The 18,486-nt window shown below is 61.7% G+C and overlaps 1 protein-coding gene across 4 annotated transcripts in view; it reads right to left on the reverse strand.

The window, feature by feature from the left end:
* Nucleotides 1-13: 13 nt before the first annotated feature.
* Nucleotides 14-18,486, reverse strand: part of AGAP3 (ArfGAP with GTPase domain, ankyrin repeat and PH domain 3) — a 49,476-nt gene continuing 31,003 nt past the window's right edge. For 2 of the 4 annotated variants that reach the window (XM_054593482.1, XM_054593481.1), the window contains exons 10-16: nucleotides 15,662-15,766; nucleotides 9,627-9,795; nucleotides 2,381-2,535; nucleotides 2,202-2,292; nucleotides 1,790-2,012; nucleotides 864-1,119; nucleotides 14-690 (exon numbers count right to left, since the gene is read on the reverse strand). In XM_054593482.1, coding sequence (XP_054449457.1) covers nucleotides 484-690; nucleotides 864-1,119; nucleotides 1,790-2,012; nucleotides 2,202-2,292; nucleotides 2,381-2,535; nucleotides 9,627-9,795; nucleotides 15,662-15,766 — 1,206 coding nt within the window. In that variant the 3' untranslated portion in view covers nucleotides 14-483. Of the gene's footprint in view, nucleotides 691-863; nucleotides 1,120-1,789; nucleotides 2,013-2,201; nucleotides 2,293-2,380; nucleotides 2,536-4,237; nucleotides 4,397-5,952; nucleotides 6,079-9,626; nucleotides 9,796-15,661; nucleotides 15,767-18,486 lie in introns of all 4 variants that reach the window. The other 2 variants (XM_054593486.1, XM_054593488.1) reach the window with 2 other exon arrangements.

The following is an 18,486-nucleotide window of genomic DNA, read 5'->3' on the forward strand; positions in this document are numbered from 1 at the left end:
ACACACAGTCTGGTTTATTGGCTCATCATACACGCACACCAAGTATGTACACAAACATAAATATTCCAATGTACAAATTTACATGGGACTCACAGATCACCCCCTTGTCTTCCAGCACCCCCAACCTGTGTCCTATCCACGCTCCAGTTTGGGATGAAGGTTCGCAGGGGGCTGGCACTAGAGGGTTGGAATCTGGAGGAGGGAGAGGTCCTGCTCCCCTCTCCTCACAGGTACCTCCAAAGGGTCCTGTCCCTTCTCAGTGGCATCACAGGGCAGAAGGCTGCATAGCTCCAGTCCGTCGCTGCTGCAGTTCGAACCCCAGACGCCTCTGATCCATCTCAGATCATTCAGCTCTTCTTCCGGTTTCTTCTCCCTCTTCCTTTCTGTGTGTCCCTAGTACACAGTCTCTGTGCCTTTGTTCCCCCCAGCACCTGTGGGGGGAAGTTCCCAGGGTATGGAGCCCTTCTGCCCTCGTCCTGGGCCTCATAGGAGGCTCGGACTTCGGTGCAGCTCAGCAGAGGCACTGGTGCCATTGGCAGGCTCTCTGTTGGGGGTGGGGGTTAGGCCGCAGCCCTCTCCGGGGCAGCCGTGCTGGATCAGGATGTCTGCACACTCCTGGCTGCCCGCCCGGCGCGCGTAGGCCAGCGGAGTCAGGCCCCGGGCGTCCCGGCTCCTCACGTCCACCCCATACTGCAGAAAAAAAGCACATTTTCACAGTTGGCATGATGTGGCGGGAAAGCTGGGTTCTCGGGGAGAAAAGGAGAGGCGGCTTTCAAAGGGCTGAGGTATAAAGGGTGTCAAGGCAGATCAGAGGAGCCTGCAAGGGTGGGGCTGGGAAGGCAGGGAGGGAGCCCAGGACTCACCCAGATGAGCAGCTGTGTAAAGACGACGTTGGCCATGGCACTGGACAGATGCAGAGCTGTGCGCCCGTCCCCATCCCCGTAGGTCTCGTTCACTTCCTCCTTGGACCCGTGTGCCAGAAGCATCACCAGCAGCCGCAGGTCGTCCTCCACCACAGCCCGGAGCAGCTGCTGCCCCAGTGGCACATCCGAGCTCGGCAGTGGGGCCAGGAATAGCTTCTGTTCGTACTTGGCCCGTATCCAGCGCTCCTTCTCCTCTCTGAAAGCACAGGTGCATCGAGGCATAAGCGAGGACGGGCAGGGCCGGGGACGGTGGTCAGGAAACAACATAAACACCCAAAGGAGAATAAGGAAGAAATAGTAGGAGAAAGCGTTAGGGCAGAGAAAAGAGAAGCCTAGGAGAGAGAGGGCAGACGGAGGGACACACAGCGGGCAATGCAAAGGGTGCGGAAGAAGCTGAAAGGAAGGAACGCTGAAGGGAGGCCCCCGGGGGCAGCAGGGATGTAGGGGCCGCAAGGGCAGAGGAAGATTCCAGGCAGGGCTCGTGTGGCAGCTTATCTGGCCCTGCTAGAACAAAGGGGGTGGGAGCCTGTGCTGGGGCCCCACCACTACCCTATCTACCGCCCATTCTCCCCATCTCCGAGCGCAGGCTGGGGCCTTCGCACCACAGTGCAGATAGGGCCCTGCGCATGCGCCTCCTGCTGGCCCCCTGACCTGCTGATAACGACTCAGAAAGGGCCTGTTGTTGTGAGGCGCCTGAGTGACAGGCAGGGAGGGGGAAGGGAACCCCAAGGGGGCCGACACAGCAGCGGCCCGTTTTAACCCTTCTGGCACTGTCACGGCCACTCGGCACCATCCCCAGTCTTCCCCATGGAGGAACACCGATGTCCCCACCCTTCCTGGCCAGCCTCAGAGTCCCATCCGCTCACCTGCAGGCGTCAGGGCCTGGCTTTACGTAGCCATCCAGGGCCCCCTCCCAGACGCTATTGGCCAGCGCATTGCCCATGGCGGTCATGACAGCCAGCAGCTCTGGTGGCCAGTCATCGAGGTCAAGGGAACGAACCCGGGACAAGTGAGCCCCCAGATGTCGGTGGGTCCCTGAGCACTCAATGCACATCAGGGCGCCGAGGTTCAGGCTGGCCCAGTCTGGATCTAGGCAAGGGGAGGAAGCACAGGGAAGCCCACGGGCCACCGGTGAGACCACAAGAAGAGTCGTCCCCCTCCCCGCCCTCCTCCCAGGCCTACTGGAAGCTTCTTGTCACGCTCTCTCTGCCGAACTTGGGGAGCTTTCTCTAAGCCGCCCTCAAGCCTGGTCCTGACCGCCTCGGCCCTGCCACTTACTGGGGGCGTCGCAGTCGATACAGAAGCTGTTGCCACGAACGGTGCGGACGGCCTGCACGGCCAGAGCTGTATTCTGGTTCCCCAGTCGAGTCTGCAACCGCGGGAGAGACAAGGGGTGGCTGGTCAGTCATGGGGCCACCTCTGGGTCCCACCCCACGCAGGCCTCCATGCCAACCAACCTTGTCCTTGGCGCTGCGGCAGCCCTGCAGACTGGCGAGGATCTGAGCCTGCACGCTCTGCACCCACAGCTCCCGCTCCTCTGCTGTGGAGGCCTCGAAGTGCCACGTCTGCCCAGTGAGGGACACCACCACAAACTCAAAGGACTCCTCCGCCTCTGTGGGGGGCAGAGCATTTACCACCATCGCAGCAGGCACCTCGGCAGGCACGCCCAGACATGCCACCGCCACAGCTCCACTCACCCCTACTCTCCTGGCACCCACCCTCCCCCCACGCCAGCCTCAAGGGCCACGCTCTCCAGGGCGACTTGCAGGGCGGAGGGAGTGAACCAGCAGTAGTGTGGAGCCTCGCCCCTCCACGCTAACCACCTGTGGAGTCTGAGTGACAACAGATGGGGGCGCAAGGTGCCGGCATCGCGGGCACTGCCAGCAACGGGTCTGGACATCAGGGTGCTCCCTGGAGCAAGAAGAGCTCAGTATCTGGAGGACGTGATGGGGTGCTCGGAGGCAATGCTGGGAGAGGGTGGGGGAGGCGGGCGTGGGCACCATCCGTACATGTCAGCTGCAGCCGCCTCATTTTGCAGCTCATTAAACCCAATATTCCTGACGGCGTCAGCGTGGGGCTCCTGGGAGCTGGGCCCCTCCCCCACTCCCCGGGCACAGACAGGCAGGAAGGGCAAGTGGATGGGGAGAGGAGAGGTTTTCTCCGCGAACCAGGACGTGTGGGCAGATCGGGACCTGAGGACATCGGCAGTGACAGCACCGTGGGCTGGACTGTGACCCCAGGCACTGTGGTCGCGCTGTTGCAAGTTCTGCTCCCCCAGAAGACAGCCACATGCGTCTCCTTCCCAATGGTCGCCACCCCACGGGCGAGCAGTGCCTAACGAGCAGTGCGAATGTGCCACGGGCGCTGGAGAGACAGCTCAGGTACCTGCCGAAGGCCCACGGCCGAGGCCTGAGCTGCACGCTCGGTCCAGGGCAGCGTCCCGCCTCTGCGACACCGGCACCCCTCGGCAGTCCCCCTGCTGCGCGCCCGTTCTAAGGGCACACTCGACAGAACCGCCTTCCCAGAGAAAGAAAACAGGCACCTCTTCTCCGCCTAGGTGCACAATGCCACCTCACCCTGCGTTCAGCACAGCCTTTGAATGGCCTCGTTGCCATCACCTGGGGCTCAGTTCCCTGAGACAGGTGGACCCCGTGCCACGAACACTAACCATCACCGTATCACAGAGTGGCTGGGAAAGGTGGCTCTTTCCCATGGAGGTGGTCTCTGCCCACCTACCCACACCCATAACCTTGACAACCAGAGCAGAAAACAACAAACCTAGGTGTCAATGTCAGAGACTCCAACCCCTGAGCAGAGAAACATCTGGAAGACACTTGAGGGAAAACCAGAGAAGCGGCGCTATGAGGGACAAAGGATTATGCGAGAGGGCCTATGGGAAAACGAGCAGCTGGAACCCCTCAGCCTACAGATGACTGAGGACTCAGCCCATCGGTACACATGTATTAAGCACCTATTGTGTGCCCAGCACTCATTAAGCTCAACGGGTGGTACAAGAGACACAGAAAACGTAGGTCCTGCTTTTCCACAAGTCTTGCAAGAGCTATTGGAGTGGCCGCCTATGTTCTTTTACCTTCTATGAGAATAAAATGAAGCAAGCTCACTGTCACAGAAAGGGTTTAAGCTAAGCAGAAAAAAGAGCTTTTCTAAGACAATGGGTCTAGATTACCAAAAGTTGCCGAACTACTTTTACTGAGAGTCATTATGAAGACCCCTTAATCTAATACTTTTGGGCTACTATCCCCGAGTCCCACTGCCCACCTCCTGTGCCCAGTTTCCCTGTGGGTCCCCCTAACCTTCGGCAGCACTGCTGGGGCCGTCTGGTCGGGGGGTCCCGGTGCTCTTTTTCCTCCGGTGCTTCTTCCGGTTGGAGTGGGGAGATGGGGGAGGCTCCAGCTTGGGGCTGGAACTGAGCACCTCAGCTGAGCCACTGGCTGGGGAGGGGAGAGGTGGAGACGTGTGGGCAGAGCACAAGTCCTGCCTAGGGCCCCAGGGAGGGCATCTGCCGGCCAGTCCCAGTCCCAAAGCCTGCCAGCCTCCGCGGAGGAGGAGGTGGGGACAGTGTAGGACAGTCAGGCAGAGCGGGATGAAGATGAGGGGGAAACATGGGCTTCTGCAGCCTGGAGGGGTAGAAGGCGGCCCAGGGAACTCACAGGGAGCCGAAGCCCCAGAAGCTCCGCACCAAATTTATCCTCAATCACACTCCCCGCTCCTCACAATTAATAGCAGAATTAGAAACAATCAGGGAGCTGCCTAATTACTGTCAATTAGAGCGCGCTAATCAAGCTCCCGTCTCCCACACCCCACCCAGCGCTCACCACTAAATGTCAAACTTCATTAGAGGCAGACACGCTCCCTCCCTCCCTGCCTTCCTCCTTCCAGACTCAACAGAGGGGCCCCACCAAGGCCAGCACAGGCCTTAGGGACAGTGACCTGGGAAGGGCCCTAGCTCCTGCCCTCAGGCCCTGCACATTCACTCCCCCAGGGCGCCTGGACTTGGGCCAGGAGCTGGATGGATTCCCTGTGCAGTGGGTGCCCAGCGCCCTCCTGGGTCAGAGCTCAGGGTGGGGGCTGGGGGAAGGGCAGCGCTTCCATGGGATGGGTAGTCTAGCCTGGGCACCCCTGTGAAAGGCCTTTGGGAGGGAAGGAGGGGAGGAGCTAATGCGCTTGGCACTACTGCCCAGCGGGAGGTGGGGAGGGAGGTTTGCCTGGGCTGCTGAAGCCCAGCCCCTGGTACCCTGGGGTCTCTTCCTCCTTATACCCTCACTTAGGAAAGGAGGACAGAGCTGCACCCATTTTCCTTTTAGCCTTCAGAACTCCTCCCCAGGATCTGTGCCCGAAGGGTTAGGATTCGGGGGAGTGTAAGGAGAGAGAAGGGGGGCACACACAGGACCGTGTGCAGGCGCTGGCTGAAGGGGCAAGAAGGGAGACCTGCGATGTGAGTAAGCTACACAAATGGACAAAGGGGAACGAAAACGAAGGAGGGCCAAGGAAAAGGACAGGTGGGAGGGGAGACAGAAGGTGGTGGTTTTAGACAGGGTGGGGCCTCAACCCACCCGAGAGGAGCCGGCAGGGGTGGGGACGCTACCTTTCCAGACAACTCCCTGGATCCTATCACCGGGACCCCCTCTCCCTGCAGGCGAGTTGCCGCCTTCAGAACAAGCCCCCAGCCTTCGACCTCCCTACTCAGCCCCGCTTCCCTGTCCCCCTGCAGTGAGGCTGATGAGCTGGCTGCGCAGGGGGCTGATGGAGATGCGGGAGCCACCACCAGCGCCGCCTGGGGACAGTGGAGGGCGGGCAGAGGAGCTGCAGAGGGAGGGTCTCCAGCGCCTGGCCGCTGCCGAGGGCCTGAGGCATGGAAGCACCCGTGGACGCTGGAGAAGCCTTAGGGCCCCTGCGACGGCCCCCGCGGGCTCCACTGGGCCACTCCCCCTGGCCTGGGCACCATCCAATCACAGCCACCCAGGCCAAAAACACTGCACAGCCCCTTCCTCTACCCTCGGCCGGTCCTGCATACTTGCGGGCCGGGCGGCGGCCTCACTCCACTGGTCTGCACTGGAAACTGTGCATGAGCGCCGGTACAGCCCCTCGGGGTGCAGGCCAGCCCAGGCCGGGCTGCTGGCCAAGTGGGGGGCGCCTGGGGGGGAAGGGTCAGGCTGGAGGGGAGGCCCGGCGAGGGGTGCGTATAGGCTTTCCTGAACACGGGGCTGTGGGCACAGCTTGAGACAGTCCAACAGGAGGCTGACCAGAAACGGGAGGGGGGTCTTGGGTCCCAGGCACCAGGCCAGGCTTCCTGGAGAACTGGAGGCCTCACACAGGCCCACCCTGCCTTGGGAGGCAGCTGGTCCCAGACTTCACGCCCCTCCTCTTGCCATGAACACTTCTGTCCCCTCCCTCAGACCCAGAATTGTGGGGGAGTGGGACCGATATCCCCATCACTGCAGAGCCCCTTGCTGGGCCATTATCCCCAGCCCTCTCTCCCTTCTGGTCAGGACCCTGCATCCCACGTTCTCGTCCACATATGCCATTTGCTTTGCCTAAGCTTTGCTGCCATTCTGACAAGAAGTAAGTGTATCAAATTCAAGTAATTATGTCTAATTAGTATTAGTAATTATCCTGTTGGGCTGGAGAAAATTAATCTTTCGTTTCCCATCAGGGAAGAACGGCAGAGCCAAGGGGAACCGAAGGCTCCAGGAGAGCCACGCCAGGCGGGCAGGGCCGCGGGCACGGCTGCAGGCACCTTCAGAACCCTCCTGCCACCTCCCCGGGCACTGGGTCACTAGAGGAGAGCCTGTGGGAACCGCCACCGGCCCCCAGAGCCCGTAACACTTAAAGGGCTGGCATGGCCCTCTTGCCTCAGTCCACTGGGGACAGGCTGGGACAGAGGCCAGGAGGCAATGGCCACGGGAGGTCTCAGAACAGGCCACACCCAAGGTGTCCGATTGAAAGCGGAGGGCCTGGCCAGGTGCTAAGGATAGTAAAGCGGAGACGGGCCTGCACACTGGACAAAGTTGAAGAGAACAAGCAATAAACACTAGGGCTCAAACCAGCCCTTCGAGCCACACGGGCTGAGTTTCTGGAAACCTAGGGATGGCAAGCTCTAAGCTGAAGCCACGAAAAGGTAAAGGAACAGGCCAGGCATCCCTAATCCTCTGGGGACAGTATGTCACTGAAAGATAGAGGGCAAGTTTTGTGTTTCTCTTGTATTTGTCACAACACCCAAGTCAGGACCAGGCACACAGCAGGTGCTTATTAATACATGTGTGGCACTGAGACCGCAGCCAGTCGACCCTGTTCCGGGCCCCTCGAGACAACCTGCCGAGCTCCCTTCAGAACCCTTCCTGCTCTGGTCGCACGGGTCCCTGCACACGACCTTTCTCGGTGTCAGGGAAACTTCCGGAGGAGCGGCTCAGTCCCTAACTTCTCAGGCACCTTGCTTCTCCCCCTCCTGCTCCCGTCCCCTCCCGGGTTCCAAATCTTATTCCCTCGTCCCCAGCCCCACCCAAAGATCACAGGCCCACCTTCCTCACCAGGCCCCTAACCCAAAACCCCAGGGAGGAAAGTGCTCTCCCTTTTCTTTGTTAATTCTCCCCTCATTACGCCTGCAATCCCACAATCAGTGTGCACTGTAATTGTCGAATTTGATGCTAATGATTAATGAATTAAACATGGAGCCATCAATTAGTCCTCGGAGGATAATTCTGCATAAAGCAGCGGATAATGTAATTACAGTAACAAAGATAATGAGATGTTAACATCGCCCGGTGAGCAGGAGACATGTGTGAGTGTGCGTGAGGTCGGTGTCAGCGCGCGGCGGAGGGGATGCGGGCTTGGGTAGGCGCCGGTCCGTGTGTTCTGGGGATGTTGGCGAGGGTTTGTGGGCGCTGGTAATGATGCGGGTGGGTGTGATGCGTGTGTCTCCCTTCTCCGCACGCCTCTTCTGCTCCCTGCGTGAAGGCTATCAGGCCCCGGAATGCGACCGGACAAAGGGTCTTACTGTTTCTCTTTGTGGTAACAGTCGGCTTCTCTTGCTACCTGCCTTCAAGGAAAAGTTCCCCTTTGGGGCACTTCTACACCCTCCTCCTCCAGCGTGACACGGGAAACCCTGAGCCAGACCAGCGGCTGATCCTCACTGTCCCCAAGCAGCTCTGAGAGAGCCTTGGGGCCCTGGCTGACCCCAAGCCCCTCCCCTACACACCCGGGGTTTCACAGCAGCCCTGACCCACCCTCTGGGCACAGCACTGGGGCATCACAGGGTCCCCATCACTGCCATCGAGCCAGACCCCCATAGGGCGACCCCGCCTGAGGGGTGCCTATCCTTCTTGCTGTAGCTTCCTTCCTCCCTGCGTCCACTAGGGTCTACCTCTGCACAGCTCAAGGGCTGCTTTCTCAGTTCAGGGCGGGAGAAGACAGAACACAGTTTTCCAGACCAGTTATTTAACCTCGCTAATCCCCGTTTCCTCATCTATAAAGTGGGGGTGATGATCTCAACTTCGCAGAGTTGGGAAATGGGGCCTGACGCAGGCTTCCTTGAGCCTGGCTCGCCTCACTCAGCGCATGTTGACTCCCTCCCCCACCTCTCCCAGTGCCCCCTGCGGAACCGCCCCCCCCTGCCCCCGCCAGGGCAGATGCCTTGCTCAGGCCCTCGCCCCGCCTACCTTCCTCAGTCCTGAGTTTTTCCTGCAGGGCCTATCAGCATTTTGAACGGGGTGCTTCTTTGGGGTCTGTCCCATCCATTTTAGGGGCTCAGTACCCCAGCCCCCTGTCCACTGAATGGCCACTGTGACAGGCAGGAACACCCTGCCTCTGTGTGGAAGACAGCGCACCCACACTGCGGGCTAACCCCGGGGCAGGGGCACAGTGGCAGCGCCCAGAGGGCAGGACGATGTCTAAAACAGCCGTTTCCGGGCCAGAGGAAAACGATGTGCAAGCATCCAGGACACCACCAGGGATACAGGGTCTGGGGAGGAAGGGTCCAGAAGCCGAGGTGGGTCTGGGGCGAGGGCACTGAGCGCGAGGGACAGCCCTCCAAAGGGCAGCGCGGCTGAGAGCCAGGGAGGCCTGGGGAGGCGCACAGTGTCTTTCACCTGAGCCCGCAGTATCTCTGGAAAGGGAAGGACTGGCCGAGGAGCAGCGGCCCCACCGCGGGCCCAGCCCCTCAGGCTCCAGCGCCCCGTTCCGGACTGCCGGTCACGTGGCCGAGCCTGCTGGGCCACCAGCTCCTCGCTACACTCGGTCCTCTCCTAGCCAAGACCCCACCTCTCACGGCAGACTGCGGACATCTGCCAGATGGGCTCCCGGCAGCTCTGTCTCCTTCTAGCCTCTCTGTTCCCACACGGCAAGCTGTGCTGAGCCGCGGGCCATGCGTGCACGAGGTCCCGGGACCGCTGATGCCACCTGTCAGCATGAGGCTGTCTGGCCCTGTTCTGGCCCCCAAATCATCAGCAAGGCTGCACATCGGCTGCTGCCTCCAACTCCACGGGGGCAGCGTTTCGGCCGGTGTCTGGCCGAGCTGCTCCTGAAGCGCCGTGCCAGGTGGCAAGCATGTCTGGAGCGCGCAGGACCCAGCCTGAGAGCGAAACCCCAACCACCTTCCCCAGGCCTCGTCGAAGCAGCCCCCACTCTGCCAGAGAACAGACGACGCTCTCCGCCTGCCCCCCGCCCCCACCTCAGCAGCCCCCTCACCTGCGCCCCCGCCCAGCTGTGTGTTACTCCGGTCCAAGGCCAGCCCATTGGCCCGGGGGCTGGTGCCTGGGGCTGTGGCCGGCGTGGCTCGGGGCAGGCGCTTCCCTGGCACTTTCACTGTTGTCCGCAGCAGGTCAATCTCCTTGCCGTGGATGTTCTGCATGTAATCCTAAGGGCCATGTGGGCGAGACAGACGGTGTGTCAGTACAGGCCATCCTCTGGTGGTACCCTGTCCCCGGCACTGACCCTCCCGGCTCCCAGCTGTCTCCGCTGAGCTGCCTGGGGTGGCGCAGGGAGGGAAAGCTCACGTTTAAAGAGCAAGACTGTGAGGCCCACAGCGTATCCCCGAGTCTGGATCACACCTACATCTGTGTGCTGACCACACGCAGCTCGGGGGCCTCAGCCAGGGGTGGGCAGGGTCAGGGGAAAGGGAAGAGTCTGGAGCCAGGGGCCAAGGACGGCTCGGGCCTCCTTCAGAGAGGATGGCTCCGGGGGCAACACGCTGGCCACGCGCTGGCCCAGGAAGGGACGTAGGGAGAGCGCCCGTGGAGCAGCGACGGCTGACAGGCTGCACGGGGCACGCGGGTGGCTGGGTTCCCCAGGCTCCGGGTAGCTGGTCCCAAAGCACTTCAGCCCATTGGCAGAAGCACCCCCCACCCCCACCCCCACTGCAGCACGGAGAACCTTACACCCGGCAGAGCCCCCGGCCTTACAACAGAGCCTCACAATAAACACTCACTCAGCGGCTACAGGGAAGCCTTGGCTTCTTTTCGCTGTTTTTAGGACCTAGGAGGCAGGCCCGATGGGGTCAGACACCAGCGTGTGAGGGTATCCTGCCCACCAGCAGTAATGACACCCTCACCACCGGCACGTCCCCGTCCCACCCAGGGCCCGGCTGTCACCGCACCATGGCTGCGTGCATCCATTCCCCGCGTCACCTCCCGAAGCCTTCACACCGCCCACTCCCCAGGGGTAGACAAGGAGGCTCACAGCCCAACCGGCCCAAGGCCGCACAAGCAGGAGGCAGCGGAGCCAGATCCGGGCCCAGGCGTTTCCGACCTGCGAGGCTGCGCACTGAAGGCCGGCGGCCTTCCAGCCTGCCTTCCAGCCGGCACCCGGGGAGACCCGGAGCGGGAGCCGCTTGGCGCTTTGCCCCTGCCACCCCCCGCGGTTGCCACCGCGGCCTGCGCGCCCCATAGGGGAGCGGCCACAGGGGGCTGCAGGGAAGAGAACTGCCCCTGCCCCGGGCGTCCCCCAGGCCCGGCTTCCCCACCGCACTGGCCTCCCCTCCCAGATCGCGGACTCCCGTCTCCCCGCGGCAGGGCCCCTGAGGGCGGAAGCCGGGCCCACAGGCTCCCATGCGCTGGACTCCCAATCTCCCAACCGTCTCCCCTGCGCTCGGAAGCACCTCCGCGGCATTTTGCACCCGCGAGCACCTCTGAGCAGCACAGCACCATCTGATGTAGCCCTTGTGTCCCTACAGGCCCGGCCCTCCTATCTGTACCCGCTTTGGGGCATCTGGCTTCTTGTCACCCAGGCATGCTCCGACCTTTGCCCCTGTTAGTTGCAGGAAATAGTGACAGTGCCCTCTGCTGAAGCAAGCAGACAGAGATGCTGCCTCTGGGGACGTGCTGCCATCGCTCTGGCAATGACCGAGAGGACATCAAATGGAAAGGGGTCACCGGGCCCCTGCAGACAGGATATCGACCAGGTGGGCCCCAGGCAGCTTTGTCCCCTTCTAGCCCCTCCCTCCCCATGGCAAGCTGGGCTGAGGAGGAGCAAGAAGAAAACAGCACCCAATGCCAGCCTCCCTCCTGCACTCTGCCATTAGGCTGGATGTCACTAAGGACGGGGACCAGTGGGAGGGTCATGGGGAGGGAGGGGCACCACTAAGGCCAGCACACTGGCCCCGCCACCCAAGCCCAGCTCCAGGGAGGCCGGCCGGGCCTGTGTTGGCCTTATGCTCTCCCAGCGGCAGGGGCAGGCGGCCCTTCGGAAGGGCCTGGCCGGCCAAGGGAGGAAGAGCTCCCAGAAGTGTGTCCAAAGAGGGGCTCCCTTCCCTGCCACCGCCTTGTCCTCCATGAGGGACGGTGCCAGGTGCCCGGCCTCAGGCACACACTGCTCCGAGGGTGTTTGCTTCCTGTCTCAGAACCACAGAATGATGTCACTGAGATGTCCCTGAGCAGTCTCCGCCCACGGGAACACCCCTTTGACGCCCTCTGCACCTGACTCTGCTGAGAGCAGCCAGGCGCTGTCCCCAGTGCCGAGCCTTCCCACAGCAGCCGGGATGGGGACGAACCCAGGAGCCCCCTGCGGCCCCCCCCACCCCGCCGCTACCCATCATCTCTGTCCCTTCTCCAGCAAACGCGGCCCACTCCACCCCGTCACCGCTGGCCCGCTCGCGCTGCTTTGGCCCAGCGTCCCGGGTGTGACCTCCCTGTCTCGGCCCTCGCCGCCTCAAGCCCTGACGTCCCACGGACTTGGCTTCGGCACATACCCATCCCGAGTCCCTGTACATACTCATCCCGGGTCCCTGCACACAACCACATCTTGGATCGGCTGCTCCAAACAACTGTCAACAGCTGGCTGGGCCAAAGCCACAACTGCAGTCCCTCTCCTTGGGGAGGGGCTTGGGCTGCTCCAGTTCACAAGGAGGTCACCGCAACTGCAACAGTCTTCAGGACCCGTCACAGCCCTGGGATGCCTGGGCCGGGACTGGCGGGAAAAGCTGACCCTATGCCAAGAGCTGCACGGAGGGGCTCCATTCGGGGCCACGGAGCCAGGCCCTGCCAGAGGGCAAAGGACCGGCCCCACTGGCGGACCCCGCTGGACCTCTGACCTTGCAGCAGGGGCTCTCTGCTCTGTGCCGGGCCAACTCCAGGGCCGCGCCGCTGGGAGACGGAGTGCGGCCCCGAGGAGAGCGGCGAGGAGCAGCAGCGGGGACAGAGCGCCGGGGCAGAGTGGCAGCGTTTCCCTCCGTCAGCAGAACGGGGAGCGCGGTGGCGGCGGCGGCGGTGGCGGCTGCTCAGGAGAGCGGTCACCACGGCTGCCTTTATTACCCACCATCAAACAGCAATTTCTTCCCCAGCCTCCTCGCTAATTACCCAGCCAGCGTTCTCATCTCGTTTTATTACTGGAATTAACAACGAGTTCAGAGCGTGGAAAGCTATTAAGATGTGTGATTAAGCCACATTCAATTAGTTTCTACAAACAATTTAATTGATGTTGCAGATAGAATTAACAGAAGGTGATTGTGTGAATGGCTCCGCTGGCTGCAAAATGGGGGAGGCTGTGGCGGGCTCTCTTGGGCCAGGCGAGAATCGGGCACGAGGCGTGAGGCTGGCCCACCAGCCCTTCCTCCACATGCCCTTCCAGCCCCTCCAGCCTGGCCGGCCTCCATCGGCAGGTGAGTCACGGCAGGCGAGTCTCAGGCAAGAGCCATCCTGGATGGGAGCCAGCGAGGCCGAGAGCTCCGTGCACCCCGCTGGAGTTCCCAAGAGTCCTTCCGCGGCGCGGCACCCAGAAAGGGCGGCTCGCAGGGAGGCAGTGTGCCTGCTCGCTGCTGCCAACGAAGAACCTTGCTCAGGTTGGAAAAGAGGGGACGGAGGCAGGTGAGCGAGCACACGTGAGCCCAGCGGCAGGCCAGGAAGGGGATCAAGAAGCAGGAGGGTGGCCCGAGGGAAGCAGCCTCTGCTAGGAGCCAGCTCAGCCCCACTCGCGCAGCGGCACATGGGCCCTTGGCTCAGCCTTCACATGGTCCCCTCAGTTACCACCGTTCAGGATCTGCTTCGTGCCTTCTGAATGAGACAAGAAACGCCGACAGGGCATGTGCGTCTACGTCACCCTCTGCGTGTGCCAGTTCCTCCTGGCATCCAGTGTGTGGGACGGGTGTGCACTTTGACCTCAGAGCCAAAGGGCAGCCAATGAAGAGCCGACAGGGGGAGCCCAGGCTCTCAAAGGAGCTGCCCGCTCAACCTTGTCCTGTGGCCGGAACAGCAAGAGCGGGCCTGGCTGGGGCCCGCAGAGCCACTTGTGACCCTGTCCCAGGCCCCTGAACACACGAAGGTACACACAGTTCAGTAAGTGCAGTGCTGGACGGAGCTCAGGGGCTCGGAGGAGTTCAGACACCCAGCCTGGCCCACCTCCCTGTGCGACAGGAAGTCTGGGCAACACACTTGCCTGCCTCCAACTCTCCCGCGACTTTCTCAGCCAGCCCCGAAGGGAGGGGCTCTTGGCACCTGCTGAAAAATCTGGGGGATGCTAGAGTCAAAATCACGGGTCCAAGTCTGCACTCAGCCACTGGCCGGGCGACTGACGATCCAACCTTTGTAGCCTCAGCTCTGCAGCTTGCTAGGTTTACGTAAGAACAGCACTTTCTTGGGCCTTCACCCGCCCTTCCCAACCCAAACGCAAACCTGAAACCAACGCCACACTTCCTCCTGTGTCTGAGACCCCCACCCCCACCCCTCCCCTCAACCCAGGGCTTACCCTTCCATCTGGGGCCCAGGGACAAAAATAGGACGGGGCATAGCTCCCAGCTAAGGCAGCACCCAGCTAAGGCAGCACAAAGCGGAAGGAGCGGAGCAAACTGAAAAGGCCAAAAGGCCCCACCCCAACCCCGCGACGACACAGGCGGGAGAAACTGGATGCTTCAGAAATGCTGGCTCCAGCGCAGCAGGCAAGATGCTTAAGGGGAGAGCACGCACATCCCGCCCGGGGCAGGGGGAGCGGCGATGTGCCGGCGTGGGCTCAGCGCGGGCCTGGGCCTGGGCATGGTGCCCCCGGGCCCTCTCGGCGGGGGACCCCTGTGGCCCTGCTGTCTTCCTGGGAGGGGCTCCGCGCCCACAGGCTGCCCACGACCTCGGGCCGCCTGTGCCCTGGCGCCGGTCCTTTCCCTGGGAACCCTGCTGCCTCTCGCGCTGTTCATGCCTCAGCAGCGGGCAGCACTGAGGGGCCTTCGGGCTGAGTGTCCAAGGTCGCCCCAGTGTGGCCCCTTCTCCAGCCGCCCGGTATCCCAGCACCAGCTCCCACCCTGCGGAATAAGGGAGACCAGGAGCAAAGAGTCTAACTGGCGCCTTCTGCTGGGCCAAGGGGAAGAAGGGCCAGTGCCCGAGGAATCAAATATGGGCCAAGCCGGGCGCTGGCCGGACTGGAAAGGGGCCGGCCGCCGGCTCTCCCCAGACCAGGCCGCCTCCCAGCAGGGCTGCCTGGGGGGTGCGCTCAGGGCCGCGGACCCCAGCCCCTCTCGGATGGGGCCCCCTCGGCGCCTTGTGCGGACTCAAGGCAGGCGAGGGACCCTCTGAGGCGGGCCCTGGGCCTCCGGGCCGGGGGTGGGGCTGGCCCACGTGCTGTGCTCGAGGGGCTTCACAGGAGAACTCATTAGCCCCACAGTGGGGTGGTGACAGAGATGAATTCTGGTGACAGCTGTGTGCTGGAGCCACGCAGTGAGGGGAGGGGAAGGAGGACGGGTCGGGGAGCCACGCTCCACAATCACTGCAAACCCCCCACGCCAGCCACCGGCCAGGCACCCTCTGGCCCTCTGCCCGCAAACATCGCCACTCCACCCTCCTCCCCCAAGGGGACCCATCCAAGTCCCCAGGCCACTCGCCGTAGCCCTGGCTTCGCTGCCCCCTAGCTCTGCAGCACCCCAGGCCCAGGGTGTCCCCACTAGTGTGACTCCCCTGAAGACCCTGGCCGGCAGCGTCAGCCCCCCCACCCCCAAACGACTAGGACATAGGACGCAGAACCCAACTGCCCACACCAGCCTAGCCTGGGTCGCCACCGTCCCTCGGGCGAGTTCCCTCCAACAGGCTAGGCCACAACTCGGAACCTGAGTGTGACGTTCAGCCCGGGCCTGGGTCTCGGGGTCTATGCACTCCCCAAGCCACCAAACTGATGTCCTTCCTCAGCTCAGGCGAGAGTCCGCTTGAACTCGCTAAGGTCTGCTTCCCGTCGGCCGCAGAGCCAGCCCCTCCACTCTGTCCCTGTCCCTCTGCCCTCAGCGCCCCCAGGGCCGGCCCCCACCCTGGACTCACGTGCAGGCTGGGGTGGTAGGTGAGCAGCCCATTGTCACAGAGCGTCACGTACTTCTTCTTCCACTCCTTGTTCAGGGACTTGCCGCTCCGCTTCAGCAGGATACCCTGAGGACAGGAGGCTGGGTCAGAGACGGGTGCCAACCCCCAGGGGCGCCTCTCCAGGGGCTCTCTTCCCTCCCCTTTCTCCTGCTTGGGCCTCTCCAGGCACACAGAGACCTCAGAAGGGCCCTGGCCTCCTAGCCCCAGTGACGGCCCCAGATTAGGACAGAAAATCCCCTCACTGTCCCCAGAATGCCCGACTCCCACAGGGTAGGTGGCGGGGACCCCTGGCCATTGAATCCAGCAACCAGACTTCCCGTGTTGCCTGAGGGTGGATAAGAGCTCGAGAGAGCAAGGGCCACTGTGTGTTTTCTTCACTGACACTCAGCACTGTGACAACGTCCGGGACACCAAAGACACCCAGGAAACAGCTGGAGGATGGGTTAGGGTGCAGCCAGCCAGGCCTGGCTGAAGGATGGAAGATGAAACGTGACCACAGCCAGGGACCGCCTTTGCTGCCTTCCTCTAAGGACAACCCCTGAACACACCCTCACCTGCCTCTGGCTCCCCACCGAAACAACAGGCTGTGCCAACAGGCTGTGCGAGATAGAGTGGGCGTGGACAGAGGCCGGGCAGGTGAGGACAAGGATGGCCGCGACAGGAGACAGGTGGCAGATTCCCCAGGACCAGAATCACCCGCATGCACCCCTCCTCCCTCCCTTCCTCCCTCCCTCCCTCCCTCCCTCCCTCCCTCAGGAGGGCAAAGAAGAGACCGCGCTCCTGCAGGTGCCTAGACAAAACTCCTGCAGGGGGACAGCCACACCGAGCTGCAAATGGGGGGCAAACAGAAACATGTCAGGGCTGGCACTGGCGGGGAGAGCAGCGAAGCACCCTGAGTCCAACCCAGTGGATGTCAGAAAGGAGGAGAAAGACAGACACTGTGATGGCTTCTCCTTTAGGAAGGGAGGGCCCTGCCCTAAGATAGGAAAGTAGGGATTAAGAGATTCAGGTGTGATGCTTTCACTTATATATGGAATCTAACAAAAGGCAATAAACCGACAGCCCTGGCCGGTGTGGCTCCGTGGATTAAGCGCCAGCCTGCGAACTGAAAAGTCCCCAGTTCGACTCCTGGTCAGGGCACAGGCCTGGGCTGCAGGCCAGGTCCCCAGCTGGGGGTGTCCGAGAGGCAACCGATTGTTTCTCTCGCACATCGATGTTTCTCCCTTTTTTTCTCCCTCCCTTCCCCGCTTTCTAAAACTAAATAAAATCTTAAAAAAAGAATAAAAACTAACAAACACATAGATGCAGAGTAGTGCTCACCAGGCGGGAGAGGGTTGGAGGGAATGGGTGAAAACGGTGAAGCGGTTAATAAAAATAGTCACAGAGACGTAAGATATAGCATAGGAAATACAGTCAACAATTACAGTTAGTTACAACTACGGACAGTGTCCAGCAGATGCTAGAAGTTTATTTGTAGGGTATATAAATGTCTAAATCCTGTGCTATACACCTGAAAACTATACAGGGTCCGGCAGAGGTAAGGCTTCAGTCGGGCTGGTAAGGTGCGTGAATGTCACTCGAGATGGACAGCCATTTGAACATTTCACCTCCTGAAATGTCACGTGATGTGCCTGCGTGTGATATTGGTATGTCACAGAATGACATACTTATGATTTTGCAGTAAAAGGTTTTGTCATAAAAAAGGGGCGTTATTTGTGCCAGACCCTGTATAACACTGAATTTCAGCTGTAATTAAAAATTCTTTAAAAAAAGAGACTCACGCCCTGGCCAGGTAGCTCAGCTGGTTAGAGCGTCGCCCTGCTATGCTAGGACTGTGGATTCCATTCCCAGCCAGGCACACACCAGAATCTACCAGTAAGTATGTGAATAAGTAGAACAAAATGGTGCGCCTGTCTGTCTGTCTGTCTCTCTCTCAAAACCAATAAATTTAAAGAAAGAAAGAGGTTCAGGTGCAAGAAAGCAGGTGGTGGGTATCTCTCCAGTGTGAGCTGCGGGCCTGAGGCCCGAGGCAGGGTGAGCCCAGATACCATCGGACGGCCCGGGAGCACCCGGGAACAAGGCTCAGGGCCAGCGGATTAGCGAACAGGTGATTTGGGATTTCCCACCTGGTCCCTTCCACCCAGCAGGGCCCCAGGTGGAGGTAAGGGCCCTCCCGGCCAGCCTCCCACTCTTCAGTAGGGAGTTCCTATCCTTGCCACCCCTCCCCCTCCTCCCGCTGCTGCCCCACTGAAAATGGGTGTGGAGGCCTGTCCCTGTGCGGACACGTCCTGGTCCCTCGTCAGCCTGAGAGATTCTAGATCACAAGGTGCTTCTGAAGGCACGTAGTGTTAAAAGAACCCAAGCGCTCCGGCACCGTGGCTGCAACAGTCAGCCTGTGCGGGAGCCTGGGTGACCTGCTCCCGGGCGCGGTACCCACCCTCTCCCAGGCCGGGAGAGGGTGCCTGGGCCGCCTCCCCTGAGCGAGCCCTCAGTTTGGCCCCGCTGCCCCCCAGGAGGGCCAGGAAGTGGCCTCTACTCCCCTGCAGCTTCGCATCTGCACCCCACCCCCGCCGCCGCCCCCTCCTGGGAGATTCCGCAGCGGCCTCTGTTCTCAAACCCTTCGGCTCCCCCTTCCGCCACCAGCTAGCCCTTAACATCCAACAGGTTGTGTCCCGGCCTAGGCCTCAGTGTCCCCGACGGATGGGTAGGGCGGACTCACGGACGGCAGTCCTCCCCCCTCTGAGCAGGAGACAGGGAGGCCCGGGAGGAGGCACGCGGGGCGGGAG

The sequence above is a fragment of the Pteronotus mesoamericanus genome, unplaced genomic scaffold, assembly GCF_021234165.1.
Source record: "Pteronotus mesoamericanus isolate MK-2021 breed Mesoamerican mustached bat unplaced genomic scaffold, CSHL_Meso_final scaffold_409, whole genome shotgun sequence".
In the NCBI taxonomy this organism is placed as follows: domain Eukaryota; kingdom Metazoa; phylum Chordata; class Mammalia; order Chiroptera; family Mormoopidae; genus Pteronotus; species Pteronotus mesoamericanus.